The sequence below is a fragment of the Pongo pygmaeus genome, chromosome 4 (genome assembly GCF_028885625.2).
Source record: "Pongo pygmaeus isolate AG05252 chromosome 4, NHGRI_mPonPyg2-v2.0_pri, whole genome shotgun sequence".
NCBI lineage: Eukaryota > Metazoa > Chordata > Mammalia > Primates > Hominidae > Pongo > Pongo pygmaeus.
Genome location: NC_072377.2, coordinates 146656310 through 146666521, shown reverse-complemented (window position 1 = coordinate 146666521; position 10212 = coordinate 146656310). Strand labels below are relative to the sequence as shown.

General features: G+C 37.5%; 1 protein-coding gene across 2 annotated transcripts in view; it reads right to left on the bottom strand.

Moving 5' to 3' along the window:
* Positions 1 to 734: 734 nt before the first annotated feature.
* NDFIP1 (Nedd4 family interacting protein 1) overlaps positions 735 to 10212 on the bottom strand; it is a 43637-nt gene continuing 34159 nt past the window's right edge. Inside the window, exons 7-8 of one of the 2 annotated variants that reach the window (XM_054488067.2) lie at positions 8797 to 8902; positions 735 to 1775 (exon numbers count right to left, since the gene is read on the bottom strand). In XM_054488067.2, the coding sequence (XP_054344042.1) occupies positions 8799 to 8902 (104 nt within the window). In that variant the 3' untranslated portion in view covers positions 735 to 1775; positions 8797 to 8798. Of the gene's footprint in view, positions 1776 to 2996; positions 8903 to 10212 lie in introns of those variants that run through there. The other variant, XM_063665238.1, reaches the window with a different exon arrangement.

Genomic DNA, 10212 nt, shown 5'->3' with positions numbered 1-10212 from the left:
TAGAGGGATCATTGAAATGTCAATCCAGGAGGCTCCTAATTTTCCTGTTTGGCTTTCAAACAACCCACACTTCTGTGCATTATATACTGACATCCTAAATGACTTCCTATGCTGATTCTGGATATTCATACACAGCATATGAATGGACATTTGCAGCTATCAGACTGTGCTGGTGCTGATTTGTGTAGTAATTTAACCATCTTGGTGTATTTTTTCTTCATATTTCTTAAATAGAAAATGAAAAAAATCAAATGGCTGATATCATAAAAACCACTGGTCTCTAAATTTAACATCGAGACAAGAATAGAAATCAGGAGAAATGAGGAATCTTTAATTTCAACTGACTGAATGCTCACAGGACTCAAACCAGTTGGTGCATTCAACTGAGAAAAAGAACAAATGAGAACATGCACAAAACACTGGAAATAAATTATCTAAAATTATGTCTAAAAATTGAAGCATAATTAGGAATTCCAGAATGATTTAAGATCTCTACAACTCCTCTCTACTTTTTTAGTCCATTATCTTTTACAGAACCAATGTTCATATACATTTTTAGGAATGTATTTAGTAGGATATAAGAGGACTTCTTGTGCTGAAAATGAAGAAAAAAATTTGACCCAATATTAGTTTTTTAATCGCATCTACTGAATGATTCCCTAAGATTAGAAAAAATTGCCTTAGCAATCAACAAATGCAAGCCAAGAAATTAAGCACTAATCTACAGTAAAAGGTGCTACACAAGAGATATTTATTAATGTTCTGTTGTATTTACAGTTTTAACATAGCAAACCAAGATGAATTACCACTTGGGCAGAAAGCACATCATTCTACATTATAACCCACTGGTTTCTGCTAACACATTGTAAAAGCAAGTAGTACAGTATGTTAGGGATCATCTCAAAAGTTCCAAGCTACTTCTTTCTTTGCTCCTAAGTACCTAATCCTCTCCTTACTCCCAGACTTTGGCCTAATCATGAGACAAAAGGAAAATAAGGGGGGTGGGGGTAGGGGTGAAGGACTCTAATTATAGAAAGAGTGTCAAGAATTACATTTTAGTAATTAAGCTTCATTTGTATCCTAGTCATTTCTATTTTACACAGTGACAACACCTTTAGAATCCCTTAGGTACAATAAGGTACCGCAAAATTGTGAATACAGGCTATAAAAAATTAATGCTTATTATTTACCAATTAAAGACTTATTTTCGACCACACCTTAAACGTATTTTTGCACTATAGTTTTGCTTCCAGGTGTTCACACAGAATTGAATAAATTTCTAGATTAACTTGAACAGCAAATATGGATTATGTGCAAAAACACAGTCATAACAAAAGTTTAACTTTTGAGAAAACCCCTTTAAAATGGCCAGCATTATACATATCTTACAATAAAATATTTAATTCCAAGTTCATTTTGAGATGGAGGATGAATAAAGCAAGACTGCCCCCTACTGACTACAGGGACATGGCTCATGCTACTTAAAATGACTACAAACAATATATAAGGCATTATTAATACATCACAGACTTGATTGCAAGAGCTTTTTCAAACATTAACCACTAATGATTCAATGATTACAGAATTCTGCATTAACTATTAAAATTTTACACCTAGGAACAAATAGAGAGAAATGATCTTTTCAACAGTACTTTATTTTTTTAAAGCAGGTGATTATTCCTCTGTGTTCTGCATCTTGATTCACTTCCTGCAGGTGTTCTCTTGCTTCTTGAGAGAGAATTCATAAATGCAGGAAGGCCTTTGCCAGAAAACATCTGCCAGAGAAGGATATTGAATATTGAAACTCTAGTTAGCTTGTTATTTTGGCTAAGAGAAGGATGTAGTCACAAAAGAAGGCAGGATGTTTGGAGACACAAGTGCATTTTAACATAGTTTTAAGATTACTGTATACTGACATCACGGTATTCAATAAACATTAAAATTTCAGTTCTTAAAGTTATCAAGGCCTCTAGAACTAGAAAAAACTGGAATGCTTTTTCTAAAAGCTCCTGAAATCAGGAGTCTCTCTTTCCAAACCTCTTAACAAAAGAATAGAATGGAAGCAGTGCTACTGCGCATCCCACACTTAATGCTGTCAGCAATGACTGAAACTTGGGACACAGAGCATAATCCAAGTGCACAAGTAATTTTCCTAATATACCTGAAGCTACTGTTTACCCTAACAATTCCACTAGATATTGCACAAGGAAGGTTTCCAGTAAGGATGCCAATAGTATCATGATATACCTCAATTGAGCATGGCAAAATTAGAAAACAAGGATAAACTCACAGGTACCACAAATACTTTTAAAAAACAAGTTTTCCTAAAAAGTGATTGTATTTGGGGCATATTTCTCTTAAAATAATATATGCAGTTTCAAACTAATTTTAAGAAAGGAATATATCTGACTGCAATAAATGCTCTCAAAATAATGCCTATGCATTTTACTAAATGCAGTTTTCATCTAATACTTTGAGGCATTTCTGTATTAGTATATTGTTTTGGTTCTCATGAAAATAACTTGGGAAAAACTACAAGTAATTCCCTATATTAACAATAAAAGAAGAACTATTAACAATAAAAGAAGAAACACTAAAGAGATACATTTACTGCTTAATAAACATTTATTGAGAAACTATTTTGTGGTACTCAGCAACAAGTGAGAGTTGGATGGGCTCACATATGGGCCCATAACTTACTTTTCTATCCTCCAAATTACTGTAAAAGCCACAAGAAACTCTTCTGTGTCTTTTCTTTCTTTTTTCTTTTTTTTGGAGACAAGAGTCTGTCAGTCAGGCTGGAGTACAGTGGCACGAGCTCGGCTCACTGCAACCTACACCTCCGGGGCTCAAGCCAACCTTCTGCCTCAGCCCCCCAAGTAACTGGGACTAACAGGTGTGCGCCACTATGCCCGGTGTCTTCTGTATCTTTTCTGATTAGATTACTGCGTAAGCATTTAAAAGGCTGCCGAAATGGAGAGAGACTACAAACACACTGGAGGAAATGAACATATTTTAATATTATCAACATTTTTCCAAACTATAAATTCACTTGTGTTGTGATTTGAAGTAAACCACTGAAACTGATACAAGGACATCTTTTCTTTAGACTGAGAGACATAAGAGATTGAAAGACCTCGGAAAGCACAGAAAACAGCGACACAAAAGTATGAGGAACTCTAAAAGCCAAGCAGAAGCAAAAAGAAAATTGGCAGATGAATATTAAATGAATGTTTTTGCAATGAGGCCAGACTCATTATAAACATAAATAATTTGTTTTATCAGTTTCTATATATTTTTTTGAGACGGAGTCCCGCTCTATCACCCAGGCTGGAGTGCAGTGGCACAATTTCGGCTCACTGCAAGCTCCGCCTCCCGGGTTCATGCCAGTCTCCTGCCTCAGCCTCCCGAGTAGCTGGGACTACAGGTGCCTGCCACCACACCCGGCTAATTTTTTGTACTTTTAGTAGAGATGGGGTTTCACCGTGTTAGCCAGGATGGTCTCGATCTCCCGACCTCGTGATCTGCCCGCCTTGGCCTCCCAAAGTGCTGGGATTACAGGCGTGAGCCACCGCGCCCGGCCCAGTTTCTTTTAATAGATGAAAACTGATGAAACAGTGACTAGTAGGTCAAAACAGAGTTTGCAAGAATATACAATATGGTACAGACAATTACCTGGCCACTTCCTTAGTTTATGATGCTTTAGCATAGGTAAACAGCTTTAACAGATCCCTCAAAGTCAAAGCCTGCCACCCAACAAACATTAAAAATCCCTTTGCTTGTTCAGTAAGAAAAGTAAAAATTAAATTAAATTAAAATAAAATCTCTCAAGAGGATCTAGAGAGTTCACCAGTGGGTAATCTCAATCACCACACAATCTCCAAATGAAAGATTGCTAGAGGGCACTGCTGTCTGAGACTTGGAGGCTTGAGTGGCAGTTTTACAGAAATGCTGGCAGTACACAAACTGAAGGACAAACAGATCTTAGTGACTCTGGACCGCATTACTAAATTATAGATCAGATCACTTTGTAAAAAAAAAAAAAAAAAGGAATCGAATAGCCTACAGATCATTTTATTCCAAGAGGAAGACAACCAGTTCTTCTTGGAGACATGTAAATTTTGTTTAGCAAAAATTCTACTGGAAACACCATTTCCCTATTATCTTGCTATCTTATAACATAGTCCAATAAGTAAACCTTTACCTTGAGATGAATTTCCTTTAATAAAATAAAAGAAGTATTAAGGAACAGGAGAAAAATTGTAGAAAAGGAGAAATGAAAGTGTCTGTTATCACATGGATAAAAATTAAAATATTTGATGCCTAATAGGTACAGCTCACTAGGTCACTTTTTTAATTATGAAGGCCCTAGCTCATTAATGCTAGGGCTCAAAAACCTCCTTTTTTCCTTCTATTTCAGATGCAGTTAAAATAAATAATTTTAAAATATATTATGCTTCATATGTACAAGTGCTTTTGATACCACACAAATAGTGTTAGATATAATCAATCAACTGTGTTACCACCTTATTACTGTAGCTAACTCCTCATTCACCTGGCAGCATCAGAGGAGGTGATAATCCATAAAAATGTATTTTCCAGTGAACTGGTAAATAAGAAAAAGTATAAACACTTTACATTTTTTAACATTTCAGGTACAGATGTTTATAACAGGTATCTGTTTCTTCTGCTTCCTCAGTCACATACTTTTTTTTTTTTTTTTTTTTTTTGAGACAGAGTCTCACTGTGTCGCCCAGGCTGGAGTGCAGGGGCGTGATCTTGGCTCACTGCAACCTCCACCTCCTGGGTTCAAGCGATTCTTCTGCCTCAGCCTCCCAAGTAGCTGGGATTACAAGCGCACACCACCACACCCAGATAATTTTTGTATTTTTAGTAGAGACGCGGTTTTGTCATGTTGCCAAGGCAGGTCTCAAACTTCTAACCTCAGGTGACCTGCTCACCTTGGCCTCCCAAAGTGCTGGGATTACAGACGTGAGCCACTGCGCCCAGCCCAGTCACATACTTCTTGATGGCCACTGTGCACACCTTTAGCAGTTCCTTCTGGCATTTTGTTATGAAGCAGGAAAACAGATAACAGCTTATTAGTACATTTTTCCCTCCCTTAAGCTTAAATGGACTCTGAAAAGGAACCTGAGAGCTGCCCCTATGATAGTAGTACATAAGCTTTAATGTTTAGCTTTTGCAATATCTACTTTGGCTGATTAGAAAGAGGTGTTTTGGGATCACTTCAAGATTGGTTTATTTGTACTATATTTCAGGTAGCCTGACTAGAAAAGTCACTATTCTTATATCCTTTTCTAGTAAAATGCCAAATCCTAGTACAATATGGAAAGTATATTATTTTTCTGTTATGGTGAAGTTATTTTAAAAATTCTGTATCTGTATCTTTCTGGCAAAGTTATTTTAAAAATTCCCTACCTGTGTCTTTCTTCAGCTACCTTTTAATTGGTGACATCTCCATCAAAGAAGTAGAAGTCCATAAAAGAAAATAAAGATTTTGGGAACACTGACCCCGTTTTCTAAAGTTTGTGTTCTCTGATTGGCCATTCCCAGCTTTCTACTTGCATAAACTCTGTATTCTGATCCTTTTGATGGCTTCAGGTTGACAACGTCAAGAGAGGCAATTTAGCAGAGTAGTCGCTAGTTTTACCAGTGATTTTCCTCAGCAGGAGTTAGCCTAGGTTTTTTTAAACTACATTTTCCCTCTCCCCTATCCCTATCTCCCTAGAAGAATCACTGTACATGACAGTTAGAAATAAGATCAAAGTTATCCTTTAGTAATCTGACTGCCTGCTAGGCAAAAACTCAACAACCTTCTGACAAAATTCAGAGCTCATAATCTCTACAACATGATAATTAACAATGCTGCAACAAAGAAATAACTGGCCATGTGTGTAAAAACAGGAAAATGTAACCCAGAGTCAAGAGAAAAATCCATCAATACAAATAGACTTACCTATCTTGATGTTGGAATTAGCAGATAATTACTTTTTAAAAACTGTGATAAACATAATAAAGAATCGATAGGGAGGAAAAAATAAAGCTTTCATACTTCACATGACGGTTTTCTAGTATGTCTTCTAACAAAATTAAACTAAATGTCCTCTGAACTAGAGAAAGAAATGATTCTACATCTGGATCTGGACAGAGTTCTTACTCTTTCAGTGGACAAAGGGAACTCAGTCCCATAGGACATTATGGCTTTTCAGGTTCCCTCTGGGGATCCCTGGAAAATTAGTGAAGTCATTAGAATTCTAAATTCTGCTGTAAGTTCCTCAAACCCTTAATTTAGAGCTCTGAATTCTCTGGGTGTGTCAGGAATGATTTCAAATAAACCAGGGTATCACAGTTAAATAGAAAAGCAAATAAACTCTATTATGCCCTCCAATGGTGTGCATTCATTTACCTCCGAGTAAGTTTCTGACAACTCTTAATGTACACTCCTGAAGCACCAGCAGGCACATCACTTTAATCTCCCTTAGTACTTCCTACAACATTATTATTACTAAGGACTGCCTACTTCAAATCACAACCCCACATGCATAGTTTTAAATTTAGAATATCAAAAAACATTTCAGAAATTTTAGAAAATCCAAACAATAACAACAAAATTTTCAGTAAAGCACCAAACAACACAGGAAAACTGAGACGTTCAGGCTTTCTGTCAACTGGGCTGCTATTTCTTATGCTTAGAACCAAGATGAAGAAGGTATGCAATCCCCTAATAAAGATTCAAATTTCCTTCTAACTGAAGAACAAAGAGAATAGACAGAGGTGTGATCTCAGTCCATTTAGAAATTCAGAGCTAACATTAGACTACACCTACAGGATCGATGACTTTTTTTTAAAAGAGAAAGAAATCTGTCCCCTTAGTATATTTTGGGTGTCAATGTATTACAGGGAAAATATTAGGTGATTTCAGCACCCTTCATAAGGAGGACTTGTAGCAACCCAATAGTACTAGCTTTTGAATCCTTGATAGGTAAAAGTTAAACCTAAGGCTAACTATAAATTCCAATCTGATATATAGATGAAAGATGACAATGGTAACTATATAAAACTGCAAAGAATATCTAATAAGTCTCTTATGTTCTAGACATAAACAGAGACACATCGTAGGCATTAAGGCCCAGGCCAGTGGTATGAATATCCATCTGCGTCCAGACTGTGTGACTGAATTCAAATTCATGACATGCTACACATTTTTAAACATGCAATCAAAGATTCCTGTTTTTTAATAATGAATACTAGTTTTTTAATAATGAAGAAACTAACTTTAAAAGCAGTTTGAGCCTTCTTTACCTACATACATTTAATTATCCAGGTAAAATGCTTAATATATTATCTGACACATGGAAAACTCCATGAATGTTAATTTTACTCTACTATGCTTGAAAAAATGTTTGTTATATTCGAGAGGGTCTCATTATATTATTCTGTTGCCTAAAAGCTTTCAATGCTGTTTTATCACCTGGAAAATCAACTATGGTAGATGCTTTATTTTCTTGAAGCATACCACCTGAGACCACCACAAGTCTTCAAAATTGAGAACCTCACAATTAGCGTATGATCGCCTATATAAACTGACACTCTGCGAGTACAGAACAAATTCATGTTCCACGTGGGCTTAGTCTTGCATTGACCCAACATGTCACTGGCTCTATCATTTTGATGGTTCTACTGCAAATGGGCTTGGTGCTCAAGGTATTTGAGAAACCTGTTTCAACCTGACTTTTTAGCTTTGACCCTCAATACTCCTTTATGCCCCAATCAAGCTGTTGTCCTCTGAACAAGCTCCATACTTCCCTATTTTTGCTCTTCACTCTGCCTCAGATGATTCTGAAATTCTTCCCCACACTCTCCACTATCATGTAAAGTTTATCTGAACTACACCACCTATCTTTTATAATGCTTTGCCTAAGACCTTCAACCGGACTGGCCTCTAGGTGGTGCTCAAGGTTCCACTCTATGATCAACACAGTCCCCAAAGTCCCAAGGAACAAACAGCCAAGTCCAAGAAAGCCTATTAGAACTTGTTACCAGAGAGAGCTCTCTCTGGTGTACTCTTTCTCAAGATTCTCTGCCTCTTCCTTTAGGCAGCCATTGATGTAAGATGGAGTGTGAACCTCTGGGGAAAATCATGTGTGAATCAAACAGCCTTGGCAGGGCTTAGTCCTCCTGTTCTAGGCAAGGGAAAAGGTCCTTTCTCCTCTTGAGTTTGACCGTCCTCACATTAGAGTGGTATCAGAATGTCAACCTGAAGAAAGCCATCAGGAAAGCCTCAACGACAATTTTAAGAAATGGAAGACTTGGTGGGCTTGTCAGCAGCCCAGACAAAAGGAGTTCTTAAAGTACTACACGGTCTCTCCAGGTTCTGGGATTTAGGGGCAGAGACGAGTGATTAGGCCTGAAGGGTTCCTTCTGAATGTCATCCTCTGGAACTGGTGCAACAGTAAGCAGTGGCTTCAGGATGCTGGATTCAGTCAAGCAGCCAAATATCCCAGCTTTCTGCTGACTGCTAAGACCCCTGCCTCTTTCACACTGTCAAAGCATGAAGTAATGATTTCTCCTATGGCAGTTTTTCTAATTTGACTTTATCAATAGCTTTTTGTAAAAATCCCTGTTACTAGGCAAGAAACTGCTAAAAGGCAGGGACTGTGCCTTCTTTACTTTCTCTATATCCCCCTACCACAGATACTTACTCTAAAACTGAACAGAAATCTACAATGTAGCACATGGTTACACTGGGACTAGAATAAATTTTTTCTTTAATACCTTTAATAAATAAAGAGAACTCTGGTCCTGGGGAGATTTGAGAAAGTTTCTGGCATCTTCCGAACTTTTGCATAATTGATAAATCCTCTGAGAAACAGGAGAAAGCCTAATTTAAAAAAGAAAAGTCATGAATGAATTTATAATTTCCATGTTAAGTCCCCTCCCCAGAAATCCCTCTCCTGATAGCAATACATTGTTATTTTTCTGCTAAAGGTAATCAAAACATGAGCAATTTCCTCCAGAATCTGCAAAGGATTTTCATACCAAATTATCCATCCTTCAATGAGAAGGTATAATGCAAGAGTCAATAGTGTCTTTTGCATATTCAGAATTGAATTGGTCTAAAAAGGAAATAAAAGATGGATCCAAACATTTACATAAGAAAGCCTCATTGAGAAACATCAAAATCTACCTATTGAGTTCCAAAAAAGCATTCCAAGATAATTAACTCCAAACAACGACAACAACAACAATAACAACAAAAAGAGGTTATAACTGTGTTTTTCTCAAGTAAAAAGAAAAAATGTAACCTTCCTTGTCATGGGCTGTTTTTTCTGTCGACAGTATATAATGTTGTCCACTAGATGTCAGGATCCCCTTATCTATTACAGCAATTCTCATCGTCTCAACTTGAAACTTTAGTTCTCTATTATTATTATTTTTAACAGACAGGGTCTTGCTCTGTTGCCCAGGCTGGAGTGCAGTGGTATGATCACTGCTCTGCAAGCTTGAACTCCTGGGCCCAGATGATCCTCCTGCCTCTGCCTCCCAAGTAGCTAGGATAGCAGGTTCATGCCCAGCTAATTTTTTAATTTTCTGTAGAGATAGGGGTCTCACTATGTTGCCCAGGCTGGCCTTGAACGACTAGGCTCAAGTGATTCTACTGTCTCAGCCTCCCAAAGAGTTGGGATTATAAGTGTGAACCACTGTACCCAGCCTATTTCTCTATTCTTACTAAGACTCTTTTTGTGTGACTACACCAGAATCTATACATTCACAAAAGTTTGTACCTCTTAAAACTGTCAGCAGAGGGGTGATATGCCCCTCCAGGGGAAACTCAGATACTCCTCCTGGCCTTCCTCTTTCAGAGATGGTCTCTGAGCCTTTAGCACATTTTTTTTTTTTTTTTAATACTTTTACTGGGCTACTCAGTGGTAGAAAACGGTACTTGGACAGTTGAACTGATTTTTAGCAGTAACCAAGAGCTGTCAGCTCTGAGCCTGGGGAACATCATTCTATCTGGCACCCAAAACAACAAGTGACTATTGAGCAGGGGTTACCCCTTCAAATACTAAGTTGGGGTATGGTGGTGGGATCTTACTGAACTGGAAGGCACATGACCTGTATGGAGGAGATAGCAACAACTCAGCTCCAGCCAAAGGGTGCCATGTGGAATGCAGGCTAGCTTTGCTTGAT